This window comes from Leptinotarsa decemlineata, unplaced genomic scaffold (assembly GCF_025532065.1).
Source record: "Leptinotarsa decemlineata unplaced genomic scaffold, Ldec_3_MD MMD2_tig00026307_RagTag_RagTag, whole genome shotgun sequence".
Taxonomy (NCBI): Eukaryota; Metazoa; Arthropoda; class Insecta; order Coleoptera; family Chrysomelidae; genus Leptinotarsa; species Leptinotarsa decemlineata.
In genome coordinates, this window is record NW_027412681.1 from 1,545,209 (window position 1) to 1,566,278 (window position 21,070).

The 21,070-nt window shown below is 35.5% G+C and overlaps 1 protein-coding gene across 5 annotated transcripts in view; it reads right to left on the bottom strand.

Moving 5' to 3' along the window:
- The window catches only part of Nckx30C, a 163,779-nt gene that overhangs the window by 90,201 nt on the left and 52,508 nt on the right, over positions 1 to 21,070 (bottom strand). For 3 of the 5 annotated variants that reach the window (XM_074181188.1, XM_074181184.1, XM_074181186.1), the window contains one exon: positions 520 to 715. In XM_074181188.1, the coding sequence (XP_074037289.1) occupies positions 520 to 715 (196 nt within the window). The remainder of the gene's footprint in view (positions 1 to 519; positions 716 to 21,070) is intronic. The other 2 variants (XM_074181185.1, XM_074181187.1) reach the window with 1 other exon arrangement.

Below are 21,070 nucleotides of genomic sequence, written 5' to 3' on the forward strand. Positions count from 1 at the left end.
TTGTTTTTTCCTGGATGATTTTTTTACATTCTCCAAACTGGGGGTTGATAAAGTTCTCAGGTGAGCACCCTTTGTATAGGTTTATAGAAACGCTGTTGGTAGAAAATCTGTTCACTAACTTGAGTGACACTTGGTATTTACTCAGAAGGTGGATTGGCTCAGATTATCTGAGCTATGAGAGTTGATACCGAATACTTTTTGGGTATGTTTTCAAGGTTGAAAGGTAGTTCACTAACTTCAGTAACACCTTATAAGTTTTAAATTGAGATTTTCACAGATCATTTAAAGTTTGGGGGTTGACAATAATTCCAGATGAGTACTTTCTGTGAATGGTTATGAGCTCAATGGAAACTGATGGTTAAAAGGTTGGTGTACTAACACTTAGCCTCTTGGTTACCTTTCTAACTGTTGAAAAAATATTACAATCGACAACTTTCAACCACCCTACACAAAACAACACGGTGCAACAAACACGACGTTCACACGAACACCGATAGAATTGAAAATGATAAGGGATACCTGCATACTGACCATCGTGCATAGGATCAATGGTGTGGATCATGAGTTGGAGGAGGCCGTGTCGAAATTTGGCCCCCGTGTGGTGGTGGCTCGTTGAGGACGGCAGTTGTGGCGTCTCGGAGGCTGTCCTACTGGTGACGCTGCCGCCAGGCTGCGTCCCGACGCTCGTTTCGCTCGACGTCGCCACCGTCCCGTGCTGAAATAAAAAAACATCGTTGAGGAAAACTGACTGTTATTTTGAATGAAAGTGGAACTTGGTGCAGTAACATTTGTTGTTGTGTCAGGATTTTGTAGGATTTCTGGAGTTTGAAAATATTCAATAGTGAGATCTCTCTATCATAACCTCAACTACATCCATGTGACTGTTAACTAACAAATTAGAGGTTGGTTGTTCTGACTTCTTCGCTCGAATATTATGAATTCGAATGCGATTTGAATGAAAGTAAAACCATCCATTTAGGATTCGCGTTAAGGAACACAGTGGAACTCTCGGAAATAGCGAAACTCCTTGGTATGTTTATAGATAAAACCTTGCCTTGGGAGGTCCATATCGATCATGTCTGCAGAAAATTGAATCAAGCAATATTTGCAATACGACAGAAAGACGTGCTTAGTTTACTATTCGTGCTGTTTGCTACTCATTTGCTTACTCACATATGCCTCAAGATATATTAATGTGGGGTTTCTCTGTGGGGGCAAAACGTGTTTTTATTGTTCAGAAATGATTAATTAGAACTGTCTTCAATATTGCACCAGGTTCAGCTGTAGACCTGCTTTCTGTAAGAACAAGATGCTAAAGTTACCTTGTATCTAGGTATATAAGGCTCAGCTCCATGTGAAAAATAATGTACCCAATCTGAGATATGAATCAATAGTTCATAACCATGCAACACCAAATAGACATTTATTAACTATTCCAAAACATAAAACAAAAACATTTGAGGAATCACTTGCATGTAATGGCATAATATTATTCAATAATTTGCCTCAAGATATCAAAGATTTGCGTATCATACCATTTAAAAAACAAATAATGGAGCTATTAACTAATAAGGGATATTATAGCATAGAAGAATTATCAGAAAGGGATACACTGTTATGATGATTATTGTTTTCACTGCATTTATTTCACCCTAGTTGAAGACCAATTTTTTTATGTATATATAGTTGTATGTATGTGTGTGTGTTTGTTTTATTATTTTTTTATATATGTATATAGTTAAGTACCTGTCTTAAGTGTCCGATCATTCTTATACTGTGGACCGTTATTTTTGTTTTATATAATTTTCACATTTTTCAAGAGACACTTACGCTACTCTTCCACTGATTGAGTGGAAGAGTGGGAGAGCTAAACTCCGCCAGAATAAGCAAAGACAATTCATTATTATTTTTATTATTATATCCATCGACGGCCACTTGCGGGGAACATTCTTTCAGGAAGCTGGAGAGCCATAGCCATAAAAAATTAATACAGATCATAGTCCTTATCTACATGAAAAACTCTCTTATAGAACGGACATCCATAATTTGAATATTCGTAAACAAACCATTCTCACTATACCATCACACTGTAAAGAAATATACAAACGGTTCTTTTCCTACAATATGGCAGTCTGCATAAATAATTTGCATAAACTGGATGGATCATACCTACAACTATCGCCGTTGGCATTCAAATCCAAATTCAACTACCTACTAAGTATTCAGTGAAGTTCTCAAAAATTGCTCTGCTCTCTCTCTCTAACCCTTACCTTCTTATGCTTTCCTTTCTTCTCCTTCTCTTTATTTACTTATCTTTACTCATTCAGTTTCGTTAATGTATTGTTATCTGTTAAAACTGTAAATATCTCATTGGCATTGGTGGAAAAACAGAAACGGTTTTCAACTGTTATCTGAACCAATAAGTCCAGCCATTTATTCACCAGAATATCATTTAATAGCACCACCACTACTGTATATTCTTCTGTTTTTTTCTTTGATGGGTGATAAATGTATTATTATTATTATATTGTTGAAAATCATGCCCTAGAGAAAATAACGTCGGCCGCTACTGGTAGCCATAAACCAATTGTGACGTAGCTGACGTAGGATGGAATTCCGGCGAAATTTTACCATGTTTGCCGTCTACAAGACACATAGGTATTGAAAATGCTGGAGAGAAGTCTCAAACAAAAAAGACCAATGGCCAACAGGTCGATTTTCAAAATGTGTGCCTTTTTTGGAGTTTGGTCCTTCTTACCTAATGTGATGTCCTTTGAATGACACAGCTAAACGAAACCGTCAATTTTATTAGGTTAAAATAAACATTCACCACAATACAAGCTTTTTTAAAAAAGTCTCTCAACAGTCGTGTCTCGAACAAATTGCATGCATTCCATACATTGATTGTAATATCCGATAATCCATGAACTTTGTGTGCCACATTCATTAGAAAGCCAGACATGCAAATTATTTGTTTTGACCAGCGACCACAAACTATCATTAGTTTTTTCTGTTTTGAAAAACTATATAGTTGATACCCAATTACCTCACGCTTTTGAATGAGATTCTGAGTGAGATGGTTGATTAAAAAAAATCGACGTTGGAGAAGCTTTCATTACGTAGTGTTGTGAATTTGTATAATAACATACCTCAGTGATTAACCAATAGATAAACGTAGAATCCTGAACTCATATACAGGGCGGTTTTTTAGACGATCCAACTGATGCTATCTGGGAAACGGTGAGATCTACATTTTCAGTTGAATTTGAGTGAACTCTGTTTAATTCACATATTCATAACCCTTACTTTTGTATCACCACTAATCTTTTAAGTAATATTTGTAGGTTAAGTAACTTTTATGTAATACACACCTGTAGTCCGTTATAAGAATGCTGGGGAGAAATTAAATTGAATTTTTCACAGCAGAACAAGAATACTTTATGGCCAGAATAAAAGTTATAGAACCTCAACCTACTTAGGTCAAATCACTACAAATATTTTAGATTTTCTGCACCACAAAAGTGTAAATATTGCTTTCAAAACCAAAAACAATTTAGGCATGTACATAAAGAATACCAATGATGAATGTTCAGTTTCAGAAAAATCAGGAGTGTCTGAATTATCATGTGGGTCATGTCGTATATTTTATATAGGTCAAACTGGAAGAACGTTCAAAACCCGCATGAAGGAACACAAAAATAGTTTCCAGAATGGAAAAACAAATTCCACATATGCCACTCATTCAATCACAGACGGAGACGAGTTCAACCATGAATACAAGCCCCTTTATTTCCAGAAGAAAGGTTTGAAAACCTCTCAATATATCATGAACGATCAAACTGAATTGAATGATTGGCCATTATTGAATCTGTTCATATCCAGATTTCCGATATTCACTTCCATTCTCAGTGTTGCCAATAGAAAATTTTCAGACCCCTCAGTTTCTCAAACGAATTTCTCAATATTCCCCAACATGATAAAAACTCCTCAGATAATACCTCATCCAAGTGTTTTGACTTAATTGAATCTGACGAAAAAATTTATGTACTTTTAGTAGGTATACATTTTTATGTCAAAGTATCTAAGATCAACATCTAAAACCTTCAAAATGTAAAATCTGCTCGAAGTGAAAGTCTGATATTTTTTGAAAACGATCTCCAATTCACAACACAACAAAAAAATATTTTTTGAATGTTTCCTACACTAAATTAGTCAATTTCTACTAATTTTGGGGTGATAAAAACGAAAATAACAATGAAAAATTTTTATTAGCTCTGGTTTTTGAGATACACAGTACTTAATCTTAAAGAGTAGTTATACTATACGTGAAAAGTGAAAGTACATAAAACAATATTGTTATGTTTCTTTTAGAATATTTTAAGTACAAAATTAATAAAAAAAACATTATTCTTAGTGTTTTGACAAATAAAAGAAGTTTGTACCACCAAATTTCAATTAAGTCCATCCGATTCATTGTAAGATCGCTGTCGTTTAGCTTGTCTTTTATAAAACACTTCTGGAGCATCTCTACACACAGACCAGCAGTAGTCTGCAGGCATTGCTTCATTCCAACGGCCCTGATATCTCTGTTCCATTAAGGCAATGTCTTGATGGAATCTTTCTCCATGTTCGTCACTCACAGCTCCACAGTTTTGTGGGAAGAAATTAAGATGAGAGTGAAGAAAATGAATTTTTAAGGACATGTTGCATCCAAGTTGGTGGTAAGCTTGAAGAAGCTCTTTAACCAATGCTGTGAAGTTATCATCCTTTTGTTACCTAAAAACCCATGTACAACCCCCTTAAAGGCTTCCCAGGCTCTTTTTTCATTTCCTGTTAAAATTATGTCAAAAGCAGGATCATTTACGATTTCACGGATTTGAGGCCCAATAAAGATGCCTTCCTTGACTTTAGCATCACTCAACCTGGGAAACTTTGCTCTCAAGTACTTAAAAGCTTGTCCTTCCTGGTCCATGGCCTTCACAAAGTTTTTCATTAGTCCCAACTTAATATGTAATGGGGGAAGGAGAACATCCTTAGGATCTACAAGAGGCTCGTAAACTACATTTTTCTCATTAGGGTTTAGGTCTCGTGTAGGCCAGTTCATTTTTTTATAGTGAGATTTTCTATACCGACTGTCCCACAGACACAAAAAACAACAGTACTTGGTGAACCCTAATTGCATTCCTAGGAGTATAGCAATGACTTTCAGATCACCATAGATGTGCCACTTGTGTTGTTCATATTTGATTGATTGGAGAAGTGTTTTCATATTTATATACGTTTCCTTCATGTGAACTGCATGACCTATAGGAATAGAGGGTAGCTGATTTCCATTATGCAGAAGTACAGCTTTTAAGCTTAGTTTTGAAGACTCTATAAACAGTCTCCATTCAGATGGAGTGTGATCCAAATTCAAGCAGTCCATCAAACCATTAACATCAGAACAAACTACGAGGTTTTCTTTTTTCTCAAAAAAAGGAAGCAAATCTTTTTGACGCTGTCTGTACTGAGATATTTTCACATTATGTTTTAGAAGATTCCACTGTTGTAGTCTTGACCCTAACAGCTCAGCCTTTTCCTTAGACAAGCGAAGATCTCTTATAAGGTCACTCAACTCTGCTTGACTAATTCTGTGCGGATCACTAGACCTATCGCTTACCTCAAAATCAGGGTCATAGGATGTAGAAGGATGGGTTGCTCCTTCTAAACAGTCTTCATCACCTTCCTCTAAAATTTCATAGTTTTGGGGTGGAGAAGGGACTGGCAAATTGTCTGAGTGTGGTACAGGCCGAAGAACAGATGGGAGATTAGGGTATTTAACCGTTCCTCTTTTCTTCATAGATAAACCTTGCTTAATGGGAGGAGTTAAGCAGAAATAACAGTCGTCTGTATGATTGGTAGGCTCACGCCAAACCATAGGTACTGCAAAAGCCATTGCCCGGTTTTTATTTTTCAGCCACTCTCGCAATATGACGGAACAAGAATTACAACATATATGAGGAGCCCATGATTTATCTTGGTCCCCAACTTCCACACCAAAATAATGTTCATAGGATGTCTTAACGATAGGTGTCATTTTACGTTTCTGAGCCTTAAATGTTATTTCACCACATATATAGCAAAAGCTATCGACAGAATTCACACACTTTCGAGGCATTTCAGATCAGCACTTAAATTAATTTAAAAATCAATTTCACACGATAATTTCAATAGCAACCACGTGCGTACAATTGACAAACTCACATAGGTTATGTTTACTACTTAAGAACAGCTGATGAGAGGGGTGTTATGTAAACAAACATGTGTACCAACTGTTGGTGATGAAATATATTTCATATAATGATACTATATCTTGAAAACAAGAGCTAATATATAATTTTTATGGTCACTTTCGGTTTTAACACGTGGAAATACATTAAAATCATCTAATTTCAACCCCGAAACAAAAACTTTGTTGTGTTGTGATTGAAAATCAATTCCGGTAGTTGTTTTGCCAAATGTTCCTCAGGATGATTTGATTTATAGACAGTTTTCAAGTATGCCCACCTACCATAGATGAAATTTATTTTTTTATACTTACGAGGATTTGGGCCATTCGGATATACGGTTAGTTAGTATATCGTCTACAGGCAGAGGGAGCGATGACATATATGTTGTTTGCCGTTGGCTTCCGCCTAGTTCGAGAAATGATACTGGGAAAGGAATTCGATTTTCAATTATGAAAAGTCATCGACTTCATGTGGATGATGGACACAACTTTGCACTGACGAGAGGCTAAGTAGCCCGAAACCGGCCTGCAAGTGTGCCTGTTCCAATAATTGAAAATCAATTTTGGCAATTGTATCGCCAAAAGCATATGCAAGAATTTCTGTGAAAATTCCTGCACTGACATATGTCGGATATAATTCAACGCCCTTCATGGTATTATCCAGGGGAGTAGTTGTTTTCAGATAGGTGTCAATACATAAACCTGATGTGTAGGTGAGGGAAGACTGGCCTGAAAGAATTTTTCCTTCAGATCATTCAAGGTGAACATCATTTTTGTAAACCATCTGACGGTATCTCTCAGTGACTGATGAGTTACAAATTATTTTAAAAAGTGTGCCTACAAATCAGTATTACCGAAATTCCTCCAAATTTCTGATTCCTTGCAATTCCTTAAACCGTGTAAAATCCCTCTATAATTGAGAAATTCTCTGACAATTGGCGTCAGTGATAATGTTCCACTCCACTTTTAGCTAGTTGACTGACTGCAGTTGCTCTATTAGAGTGATTGGTTATTTTCCTCTGTTTCGTATCCAAGCCAATTGCTTCAGCAGAAGATTTCGTCCATCCGTTGATTATATTTCTACCCAGAGGCATATTGTCATACCAGTTATCGCTTCCTGTCTTCCAGTGACGATTTGGCTTTAAAAATAGTCTATTTGTCTTGATATATGTGCCTCGTTTTGATAATAATTTAATGAATAATCTGACAGGACAAGCATTGTTATCACTATTTTGAACTAACCATTTGCTAGAGGCGCAGTTCTTTGAACCCCCTTGGCAGGTTTTACTGAAAATTGAATTATATTCTATCCTATTAGTTGGAGATCCATTGTTGTCCTTTTCGATATGAAAATAATCAACTAAGCAAGCAGCACCTTCACCACCTCTCCAAGCCAATTCCACCGCTGCTATGTGATAAAATTTGCGTAGGAGTCCTATAGGGGTATTTTCATCCCAAAAGTTTATAATTTTACTCATTTCATTTGAAGTTAATGGTACTGAGCTTGTTTTGCGTTCAGTGGGATCTGTTTGTAAATTTCTTCGTGCTGCGTCGCGTGCATTCCGCGCTTGTTTGAATGCAACACTTTTAAAGGGGTCTAGCATGATATTATACTCCTTGTAATACTTTTCTTGTAATAATTTGCTTGTTATATTCCATACGGTTGTAACAGTAGCCTCCTGTGCTATCCTTTTTTCTCATATTAATCGCCCAATCCTTGAGTATTAATGCAAGCTCTTCGAGAGTACGATTTCCATCCAATTCATATTTTCTGGCGTCACAAAACTCCATAAATATTTTCCAAGTGTATTTTTTACTATTGACAGTATTTTTTGATGTATTTTCTTCAATGATTTTGTCAATTGCCGCATCATTTTGAACACCAAAGCGAGGAAGTGATATTTTCGAAATAAATTGAATTACTGAAATGTCAAACAACTTTATTGTGTTGGTTGCTTAGCAATGTCATGACATAAGTGATAACTACCCGTGAAAACTATCCATGGGTAGTTATCAGTGTAATGATGGTTTCATTGGTTATTTCGACACACATGACTAGAAATAGACAAATTTGATAGGATAATTTTTTTGGCAAAACATTTTCACTCTGATAGCATAACAACCTGAGGCTAGTTTTTTATTTAGATTTCTTATGTGTTCCTCAAATTTTAATTTATCATCTAAGTAGATTCCTAAGAATTTGGTATGTGATTTGTTGATAACAATATTCCTGCCTAGATGAAGGTCATTATATATGAACTTAAATGCCAATATGCCTGGTTTTATCAATGTTGAAGCAAAGCAAGTTTGCATCGCACCATTGTTGAACCTTTTCTAAGTCCTTGGAAATGTTAGATTTCAGAAGTTCAACGTTATTATCATGCCACAGTAATGTGGTATCATCCGCAAACATTGTGAATGATCCTCGAATGTCGAGTTTACTGAGATCATTCAGATAAACAAGGAAAAAGATTGGCCCAAGAACTGAACCCTGAGGAACACCACATTCAATATTTGAACTATCAGAGAATTTATTATGTAACTCATTATGAAAACTGTATCAACAATTATCATGTCACATGTTATTAAAATCTCCTCTTTATTTGTTAATCTACTGCTTTTTTCCCATTCCTTTTGTATTTTCTGGCAAATATAATCCTCTGATACTCCCAGTAAAGGGTGAAGTGTTCCATTTTCCGGGAAAAATGGAGTTATCACTTTGTCTTCGAGGATCTAATAAGAAATTCCGGACGCTGCACAATCGCAATTTATGTGAAACTGAAATTATCGATGTTCTTTGTTACTAAGGACCCTAAAGGAAAATTATTGGTTTAATTGGAATACTGCGGGAAACTTGGTGGCGTGAGTACATTCCAAAAATTAATTGGTTGATAGCTACAGACATAACACCTTTGATCTGCGGTTTTATTTGAGTAACTCTGATAAGAAAAACAAATCTGGGCAATTGAGGTCTTTCTATCTGCAGTGAAAGTGGAGTATCCAGTTATTATCTTTGATGAAGAAGTTACCTGCAACGCCCTTATGGAAAGAAGTTTATGCAGAGCAAGACTGTCCTATGGACATAATAATAATAGCCTTTATTAAAAACCTATACCAGTAAATTAAGAATTCTCCATGAATTGATATTACACACATTTGAAATTGAATTGAAATTATTGCAAATGCGATATAGGAGACTTGAGATACAAATTGGTTCTGGCCAGTCGACTCTCAAAAGTTTTTGTAGAGCAGATGTGTTTGACAAAAATCTACAATTGCGAACTATAAAGCCATAAACTCTCAATGCTTTACTTACTTTTGATCTGATGTGGTTGGAAAAAAACAAATTTCGATCAAAATATACACCAAGGCCTTTAATTGAGTTACTTGGTGACAGTGAAATGGTATCTACTTGATAATTGTACTCGATGACTGATATTTTTCTACTATAAGACACTACTTCACATTTGGATGCATTGTTAAATTCATACCTAGTCTGTATATTTTCTAACTGTCGTTGCAAAGTATTACAGTCTCATAGTTTCGACAGGTTAATATATTTTCAAATCATCTGCAAAAATAACTTATTAATGAGTATTAATGAATAATAAGAACCGAAGTGGTCCGAGATTTGACCCCTGAGGTACTCCAGTAAGGGATTGTAATAAAAAGAATCATAGTCGTTATAAGATACAAACTGTTCGCGTTGAAGTAAGTAGGATTTGAGGAAAAGTGCTGCTGAATTATGGAAACGAAATTGATGGAGTTTTTGAAGAAGGATCATGTGATCAAGTCGATCAAATGCTTTAGCAAAATCAGTCACTATGTATCACATCAACGACCACGATTATCTAATACATCACTAACATTTTGGATCAATACAATTAAATTTGTTTTTGTGGATCTGTTTGACATAAGTCAGGTTGTTGCGGATATATGATATTACGAACTGAGGGAATATGTACGTGATTATAGATGACAATTTCGAGAAGTTAAGCAAATTTCGATAGGATTGAGATGGGACGATAATTCCGATTATCAGATGAATCTCCAGTCTTAAAAATGGGACAAGCTCGTGATATCTTCCATAATTCAGGAAAATTATTATTTTTAACTGCAAGATTGAAAAGGGATATACCTATACACCGATGCAATCTTTTATCAAAAAGGATGGTAGAAGGAATCGAATAAAATTTGGAGTTTACTGCCCATTGGATCACACATCTTCAGACACATCTTCCTGGAGAGGCTAGATAAACAAAACGAGAATTTTTTGAAGGTGGTTGATAATGTTTCATAATTTCATTAGTTCGAACCTCCAGTGCGAAGTAACCTGGCTTGAAATCTCAATTTTCGTTTTTTTTGTTCAATTGTTCAATTTGAAATTTTTTGCTTGTGTTTCATTCCACTTTGATTTCATTTCAGGGTTTTTTGCTCAATATGATTGTTATTTTCAGCTATTTTTCTCAATTGTCACTTGTATTGGTGGCTCATGAAATCCAACAAAAATATAATTTTGCATGTTGCCAATTACACAAAACAGGATTTTGGGGCGGGTAAAAGAATACTAGTCGACAAATTTGACAAAAAGTGAAGAAGGCGTTAAAATTCTAAAAAATACATTTTTCAAAATGAATCGAAAAGGCGATGTTCAATTATACAGTGTGTAAAAGCCAAACGAAATAAATTCATTATTTCGGTTACTCTACATATTAAAAAAAATCTCGAAACACGTCAAATGTGAATTATAATTTTACATTTTTTAACGTAAAAATGCCAGCCCCACCTTCCAATTCAAATAACAAGAGCAACCCTCAATTTTTTTAAATGAGAAGTATAGGTTTGTGATATATCGTTTGGAAGATCCCTTCATTCTCTATTCAAAAATGGTTATTGCTTTCAAGTTTCTTACAACAATTGAGATAAAATAAATTAAAATCATGTGGATACCGACATTCGATAAAAAAAACTCAAAAACTAAAATTTAATGGAAAACGCAATGAAATGTAAAATACATGAAAGAACTATGGGTGTTAACGAAGTAGATGTTCAAAATATTCACCGCGAACGTCTTGGAAACATCCTAATCTCAAATAAAACTGTCTTCTAACATTATCTAATATATCAGGCGTGACCGACCTAATCGCAAGCTTTATTCGTTCTTTTGAAGGTTCTGAAGGTTCAGTTTTGAACACATTGTTTTTTACACATCCCCATTAGAATAAATCTAATGATGATAGATCAGGTGATCGCGCTGGCCATTCAATCGATCCTCTCCTCCCTATCCACCGATTGGGAAATGTATCGAGGTATTGCCGGACATTAACTTGGTAATGTGGTGGTGCTCTATCCTGCCAAAACCATATCGTATTCACTGGAACATTAGGGTTTCCTGGATTAGGATATCCATTCGCTAAACTTGGAATGACATCATTTTAAAGTGGTGTCAAATGATTATCGCCATCCAAGTTGCCCTCAATGGAAAAGAGACCAACGATATGATTTCCTACAATCCCTGCCTAAACATTAACCTTTTGAAGATACTGCCTGTGTTCTTCTCTTATCTTATTATTAATGATATTATGATTAACGCAAAAAATTGTTTATTCAAAACTAGTCTCAAATACCTTGACAGCATTCCATTAAAAAACCGTTACAAAAGTTTGAGAAACAAAGTCACCAATTTGATAAAAACCACCAAGCAAAATTATTAAAAGAACAAAATAGAATACAAAAAACAAGATACCAAACAACTATGGAATATTGTGAAAGAAATCACCGGCACTAAACATGAATCAACCACAATTGGACCAATAAAAAATGATCAGGAGGTACTCCTATCACATTATATATTAAATCCTTCAGTTTTTATTATTAATAAATGTGCTGTGTGGCCCGACTCATTCAAAACTGCAATAGTGACTCCTATCCATAAAAAAAGGATAAAACTGAAATCACAAATTATAGACCAATCTCGCTTATCACCCGTCTATCAAAAATTTTCGAAAAATTGCTATAGAAAAGAATAAACTCATTTATAACCAAATACGAATTGATTTCATATAAACAATTTGGCTTCAAAGAAAAAACCTCAAACCAAGACGCGATTCTTGAACTGACAGAATTGATACATAAATCCTTGGAGAAAGGAAAACCTTCTTTATGTCTATTTATAGACCTAACGAAGGCTTTCGATACTGTCGATCATCAACTACTCCTACAAACTTTGAAAAATAATGGTATCAGAGGGAACTCCCAAACGTTTTTTGAAAGCTATCTTCGAAATAGAATGCAAGTTGTGCGAATTGCAGATATAATTAGCAATAAAAAACAAATAGAATGTGGAGTCCCGCAAGGTACGGTACTGGGTCCTCTGCTTTTCAATTTATAACTGAATGAATTATTCAATTTGTACAGCGTTGGGAAAATAATTGGACACCCAGACGATACTGCGATATTCTATGAGGCAGACACTTGGCTTGTTTTGAAAAAGAACGTAGACTTCCACTTGCTCAAAAAATGGTTTGACCAAAGGCCCCTGACAGTGAATCTGGAAAAAACAATGTTTTTTCCTTTCAGCTGCAATCTATCCAATGACTGTCGATTTGAAACTCTTGATGTCGGCGAACAAGGAAAAACAATAAAAATAGATTCCCTGAGAGAAATCAAAAACTTGGGCGTCTACATAGATAGGAAATTAACTAATATTTCCAATTTAGAAATTGGGGGTTATACCTGTCATTGGACGGGGGTTAAAGGTAGGGTAGGTAGCATTTTTCCGTTGAAGTATGTCAAATTATAATTTAAATTTGACGTCTTTCGGGAAATGTACCGTAACCGAAATAGAGAATTTATTCCACTGTATAAGTCTATATGTGTCTGTAATAATATCTGAATTCACAATAAATAGTATCTGGCACCTTCTGGAACTGCATAGCTACATAGCACCTCCTGGAGTTTGATTTTCAGCGGGTTATCATGGTCATCCATGAGCATATATATAACAATTTTCCCATAAAGAAAAAAATGTTTCGGTGTAAAGCAACTTCAAGGACAGTTAAATACAAGACATATGAGTGCTCATTAGCTCGATTTCCATATTACTTATATTTTTCTCATACAGAGTGGTCCAACGAAAAGTATGCACCTTGCTTTTCTCCTTTTTTTGTAACTTAACGCAAAAATGCTCGGACAGGTTGATTTCGCTTTTGAGGAGGACACATTTCAGATGCATTTTTCTACCTGTGCCTTCAACCCCTAGCGAGGGTGAGTAACAACCCTAAAATTTTAAATGGAAAGTGGGGTCGAGTGATATACCATTTGAAAGGGCACAAAATTATCTTTCCAATGATACCTAATTTGTTGTATTTCACTCAAGCATGTAGATATTATGAAGAAAAACAACTACAACCCAGTACTTTGAAATGTGTAATTGACTTAGTAGAATCCTACTTTAGCAAGGGCTGAAAATGTGATCCATTTGCTTCCATACAATAATACAGATTTTGTTCAAATCTATTCCTAACATTCTGTAGCATATCAGGTGTTATACTACTGCACTCTGCTGTAATTCGTTGGCAAGGATCTTCAATGGACTCGGGCTGCGTAGCAAAACATTTATTTTTCAAGTGTCCCCAAAGGGAAAAGTCTAAAGGCGATACATCAGGTGACCTGGCAGGCCATTCGATGGGGCCTCTCCTTCCAATCCACCATCCAGGAAACCGGTCATCTAAAAACTCTCTTATCGGAGCAACATAGTGAGAAGGTGCTCCATCTTGCTGGAAATGAAGCCGATCATCATTATGATTTTGGTCATTTTCAATTATTTCTGTTATGAGAGGATCAATTGTATCTTCAAGCATGTTCAGGTAGACCTCACCAGTTGAATTCCCAGGAATAAAAAGTGGCCCTACGATATGACTACCTAATACGCCACACCAGACATTGATTTTTTGAGGGTACTGGGTATGGACGTCTCGGCGTAAGTGTGGGTTGCTGTCATCCCAGTAACGGCAATTATGCCTATTCACAGCTCCATTCAAAAAAATGTACTCTCATCGGAAAAGCACGTGTTGAATGATAGGTGCGGATCATCAATTAGTAGCTAGCTCAGTTGTTCACAAAATTGCAGCCTTCTATCAGGATCATCTTCATTGAGTTCCTGTACTAATTTAATTTTGTACGGATGAAATTTATAGGTTTTTAATATCCGTATTATAGACGAACGGGAGACACCTGAGGCTGCAGCAAGCTGACGGGTACTTTGAGTATGATCCAATTCAACATGTCCCAAAACAGCGACTTCCACTGCTTCATTTCTGATCGGTTTCCGTGGCTGGTGTTTCACATTACAGACAGATCCGGTATCGACAAACTTTTGGACTAACTTGGCAACGTACGAATCATTCACATTTTTCCCGGGATGACTGTTATTAAAGAGGCGAGCAGTAAGTCTAGCACAACTATTATGTTGATAATAAAGTTTAATAATTTCAACTCGTTCAGGAATGGAATAAACCATTTTTATAGTAAAGTTGAAATAATTTCAAAAGCAACCGAACTGAATCAATTAACGTTTGCCTAAATTCTTGTTGTTGTTATTCGAACCAAAAAACGCACGAGAGAAATTGAGGAATATAGTAATGATAAAAATGCTGTTTTTTCCGAATTTTCATTAACACCAAAAATATCGAGTGAATGTTCTTGCTTTTTTTATAACTATTCAACTCGACCCCACTTTCCATTTAAAAGTTTAGGGTTGTTACTCACCCTCGCTAGGGGGTTGAAGGTAGAAAAATACATCTAAAATTTGTCCCCCTCAAAAGCAAAATTGACCTGTCCGAGCTTTTTTGCGTTAAGTTACAAAAAAAGGAGAAAAGCAAGGTGCATACTTTTCGTTGGACCACTCGATATGGACCAAATTCGAACTTTTGAAAAATCAAATGAAATTGGTTTTCAAAACTGTATTGGCAAGTATTGGGCAACACAAAAGATAGGGTGACGGAGAAATAAATGTCATAAATATTTACGGAATGAGCTGCAAGGATTGGGAAAAAAAGTATGTTGGTCAAACCAAGCGAACTACAGTATCACGTTTATCTGGTATTGTAAATAATAACTTCAACTGATTTTTTGTTGCCTCCCATTCGAATATATAACTGCAACAACAGAGATATCAAACTTTTATTTGTCCGATACATTCGACCTGGATACTTCCTCATAAATTGGGTAATGAAAAAACGAAATCATCCCATCCGCGTTATGACACGCTATAAAAAAACAAAATACAGTCCCATAACTCACGATCATTGTGAAACTTCTGCAGTATCGAAATGAAAAAAGCATAAACATTCGCGGATATACTTTTGACCTACATTCGGGACAACTTTGTTTCAGTTGTTTCCATGGACGTGTAGACCCTAAATGGAGTTTTTGAATGACCCGGTTCAGAGTGAGGGAAGGTCCAATCATTATTTATCATCTGCCGGTGAAACACGTGGTGGTGAAGATCGACTGATTTCAATGTATTCATAGGAAGAGTGATTGTCAATTTTCATTTGTGATTACCAATATTCACCTGTTACCAGTGGATATTGTTCAGGTATGGTTCAGTTGTTTTGATGAGAAAATTATACATTAAAGTCCCCAACTATAAAATAGCGGCTTCTTTGATTTTTCAAATGGAACACCCCATATATAATATCATATTATGATTCATTATCACTTTGTCAACAAATTCATATACTATTTCCCTATACCTATCTATTACCGTTTAGAAGATATGAATTAATTTTGATATTTTTTTTCCCAAACATGAACTTTTATAAATGCTGATAATCTTGAACTCTCTTTCACTAAAACGATCAAATTTGGAATGGAGTGATCCTATGAGGTTCTTCACTCCGAGTCATATTTTCATTTGCCTCATACAGGGTCTTCAAAAAATGCACATACTTTGATCTCATGAAAAAATGAGTGGAACTCAATTTTTTCAAATGGAACACCCTGTATAGTTCAACATTTTTGAGCTCTACATCCAATTTTAGATTAACTTTGTTCAGATAATAGTATTTCTATTTTGTCCGTTTTCGAGATAAACTGTTTCAAATGGAAATTGACATGGTTTCATTGTTCATCACTCATTTTTGTAAAACATATTTCATTTGATGTTTCTCAATTAGTAACAGATAATACAATGAAAAGATAATTATTGAAGTACTCCTCAACCATCGAATGAAACTTCTCTTCAAACAATAGTTTTATTAACGCTGAAACACGAACTGAAAATAATAAACCCATAAATTAATGAGTTAATTTAATCGTCAGTGTATTTCAGAATATGTTCAAACACATCTCCACCTCTACTTGAACAAACATGTAATCTCTTCAAAATATTGTCATGTGTAGCGCTTCTGATCAAGTCTGGAGTCAAACTATTGAAAGCAGTTGTAACTCTCGATTTCATATCTTCTATTGTTGTTATTGGAGTAGAGTAAACCATATTTTTAATGGAACCCTACACGAAATAATCTAATGGATTGCCATCTGGTGTTCTAGGAGGCCAACGAAAATGTCCATTATTACCAATCCATCTGTCTTCGAAGATTTCGGTTAAAGCTTTGCTGACTGAATGAGAATTATGGGGTGGAGCACCATCCATTTGGTACAATACACGTTCTCTTCCTGGTCTATTATTTAAAATCATTTGAATTCCATTCCTCAGTAAATCTTCATATTTTGATGCATTCAAATTATCATCATAAAACTCGATATAAAAAATTGACTCATTCTTTATGGCACAAAATACATTGAATTGCCATCTTTCTCGAAAACGCCTTTGGCGGACAACATGGGGATTTTCTGGCGCCCAATAATGACCATTGTGTTTATTGAAAACTCCATTTTTTGTGAACTTGGCCTCATCTGTCCATATGATATTGTCAAGGAAATGTTCATCCTCTTGAGTTTCGACAAGTAACCATTCAAAGAATTCCACTCTAAGAGGTAAATCAGTCTCTTTCAAATGTTGGACACAGTAGAACTTATAGGGATGCCATTTATGCTTATTAAGAATTCGACAAATTGTCACGTAGGGTATACCTATCTCCCTTTCAGCCTCGTGCAGAGAAGCATTTGGAAATGCATGAAAGTATCCCAAAACTGTTATACCATTGTCATCATAATCCATTTTAGTCTTCTTACGAATGATTTTTGGACGGAAGGTTCCATTCAACCTACAGTTTTTCAGTAGTCGATTTATCACATTATTATTCGGCTTCGGAAGTTGTGGACGAAAGTCTGACGTTAAATAATTGGTTTATTTATTTTTCCAAAACACACTATTAAAAAATATTAATGTGTACTGTTGTACGTTAGAGACCAATACCTCAATGTATACAAATTGTAACTTTTTCTAAGGTAGGTACATACCAATTTCGAATTGACTGATCTAAGACAGTTGAAAAACTGGATCAAAAAGAATTATTACTAAGTATAAAAAAAATGTTGAATATCCAAAATAAGTGATGAATTCAAAAAAAACGAGCAAGAAAACCACGTCAGTTTCCGTTTGAAACAGTTTATCTCGAAAACGGTTCAAAATAGAAATAGTATTATCTGAACAGAGTTGATCTAAAATTGGATGTAGAGCTCTTAAATGTTGAACTATACAGGGTGTTCCATTTGAAAAAATTGAGTTCCACTAATTTTTTCATGAGATCAAAGTATCTGCATTTTTTGAAGACCCTGTATGAGGCAAATGAAAATATGACTCGGAGTGCAGATCCTCATAGTATCACTCCAATCCATTTCAAATTTGATTGTTTTAATGCAAGAGAGTTCAAGATTATCAGCATTTATAAAAGTTCATGTTTGGTAAAAAAAATTATCGAAATTAATTTATACCTTCTAAACGGTGATAGATAGGTATAGGGAAATAGTATATGAATTTGTTGACAAAGTGATAATGAATCATAATATGATATTATATACGGGGTGTTCCGTTTGAAAAATCAAAGAAGCCGCTATTTTATAGTAGAAGCGACAATGCCGCTTCATCTGAAATATTTAGGGGTGTAGGTCATATTGATTTATACATACTGTGAAATTTTCAGGTTGATCCGTCGAATAGTTTGTCAGAAACGGCTAATTAACGCTCATCATGAAAAGCCCTGTATATTGTCTCCAATCCTCTTTTTATTGTATATCAATGACTTTTTCAATAAATAATCCAATATATTGCTTTGCTGACGACAGCATACTTGTCACGTCATTCCTTTAGATTCCAAGACATTGGCTGCGGATGCACATCTTTTCCGGCAGGATGAGGTTGCCTATTACGATCTAGGAGCTTTTTGGAATTGGGGTGAAAGGAAGGAAGCTCTTGGTAGCAATTGGTAGCAAATTACCAAAAACGAGTTTCCTCGATAGGAAGACTTAACAGATTGTCTCTGGTCTGTGTTCCTGACCATACAGGCCTGGAAAGCAATGAGGCTGCTGTCTGCCTTGCATAGGAGGGGGCTGCAAGCAGTTTCATCGGACCAGAACCTATAATTGGCATCGCTTTAGGCATTGCTGAAAAAACCCAGGCATCGGTTTTCTTCAAAAAGATAAATGTCTCCAAACCGGATATAATATGTCAGGACAGATAATTCCACTTTCTGCCTCGATAAGTTTGTTGAGGATTAAAATGGACACCAATATGTCTTGGCACAATCATGTCGCTGGAATTGCAAAGGCTGCTTTTCATAAGCCTGGAACACTGTTCCGAACCAGAAAACTCTACACACCTCAGCAACGTTTGATGCTTCATGAAGCTGATATCAGACCTTCTGTGGAGTATTGTTCTCATGTATGGAGCTCTGCCCGAAAAAGTACCCTGAAGTTGCTGGATTCCATCCAGAAAAGGGCCATTCGCCTGATTGGAGACACGAACATCACTTGCAACCTTGATAGTCTGGAACATCGAAGAAAGGTTGGAGAATTTACTCCCTTTTTTAGATACTTTCATCAAAAAAAACAAAAGGTTCGATTCCAGTAATTTAAAAAGAGATTTAGAGTTACATAATCAACTTTGATATGAAACCATTGAGTTGGATAAGGATTGATATCATGATGTTAATGTTGTCATCGATTTTGAAAAAATATTAGTGTTACTAATTTTCAGGTATGAAGGCCGAGCATTTTTGGAATTTTTTCAGGATCCTTCGATTTTATCCGTATTTTGATCAACTAATTTGAATAAAAAGAGGTAATCATGTTCTGACACAGCTTCGACTTACATCGTTGTTGTTATTGTGAATATGGAAATCTTGTTAGGTATGGTTTCGATAAATGCAGTTGATCATCATCAGAGCAGAGAAATAATGACTGATAGATAGAATTAGTTGACATTCTGATTTTACAAAGTTCGCATTGTTCTTGTTCGCAATCATCGCAATAAACTATAGAAAGCAACAAGGATAGTGAGTTAGAAAAGGTGACCCACAAAATTCCCATTGCAGCAGCTGCTGCTATAGCACAATTATTGTTTGAAAAATCAAATTCCAGGTGAGAAAACGTTTATGATTAGTTTTTGAAATGGAGAGATATGAAGAAATGCAAAACTATTACAGTAATTTTGGCTCATTTGGCTCAAAAAGCTGAAACTGTCAAATCCTCGTATCCTGAATAGCATGTTAGTCTATGTTGAAAGTGCCATTTGAGTGAAGAACGATGTAAACATAGTCACTTTCCGAAAGGTCGTCGCATTTCTTCAGGAAGGAAGAATGCTGGTTATAGAGTAAGAAAATCAGAAGTCTTCAACAGCATTGAATTAAAAAAAATTATTGAGGCAGCAAATAATGAAATATTTCAAAAATGCTTACGATAATTTTAAAAAACTATTACGATTGTAGTATCTGTATCTGTAGAGTAGGGAGGACGAGTGTAGGCCCATAACATTGTCCCGAGGAGTTGTCCTCCTAGGTCATCGTCCATCCTGTCCTTTTCAGGAAAGTGGAGTCTCTCGAGACACCCTACATTTTGTTTTATGAGAGAGAGGACATTGGCAGATCAAGATCTTCAGATGATGTGGTGCTGCAGGCTTTTCCGGGTTTTCCTGCAGCTGAAAAAGCAAATGCGCCACTAGAATCAATAAAGTCACCCCGGAGCGCCAATTAATTTTTGTTGTTGTTTTATAATTTCATGATTTGTATTTTGAAAGAGTTATAAATTTTGACATATATTGATTTTTCTTGAATTACAGAAGAGAAAAATGTTTAATTAAGCCTGTTGGTATTCACAGTTTTGGGAATTTCGAATTGAGAATCCTAAAAATCACACAGGCCGTAGCATTGGTCGAATTTTAGCGACGTTATTTGCTGACAATGGTGGAAACATTCCGAATTTGAAGAGACACGGTGGCTGGAAGTCCACCAATGTCGCTGAAAGATATACAGACGATTCACTTACAAACAAAATTGAAACGACTACGACCATTGAAAAATTAACAGATGAAACCACTCAATGTGAAACGGAAACTTTACCTTCTTGTTCTGACTTCAACAAAAGTCATTTGGATATACCAAGCATTTCAAAGGAATATAATTTTTTCTAGTCGTGCATAAAAACAGCAGCTTCCGGACTTGTTACGTGAATTACCGTTTCGTATTTTCAAATTCACATCATATTTATGACCAACACATTCCCAATGCGAATCCATCAAGAGTAATTCCATGAAATTCCGTATTTTCAGCGACAGTTCGTGAGTAAACGATTGGAATTACCGATTTGTCATGGCACACGCAAATTGGAAAAAGTTAG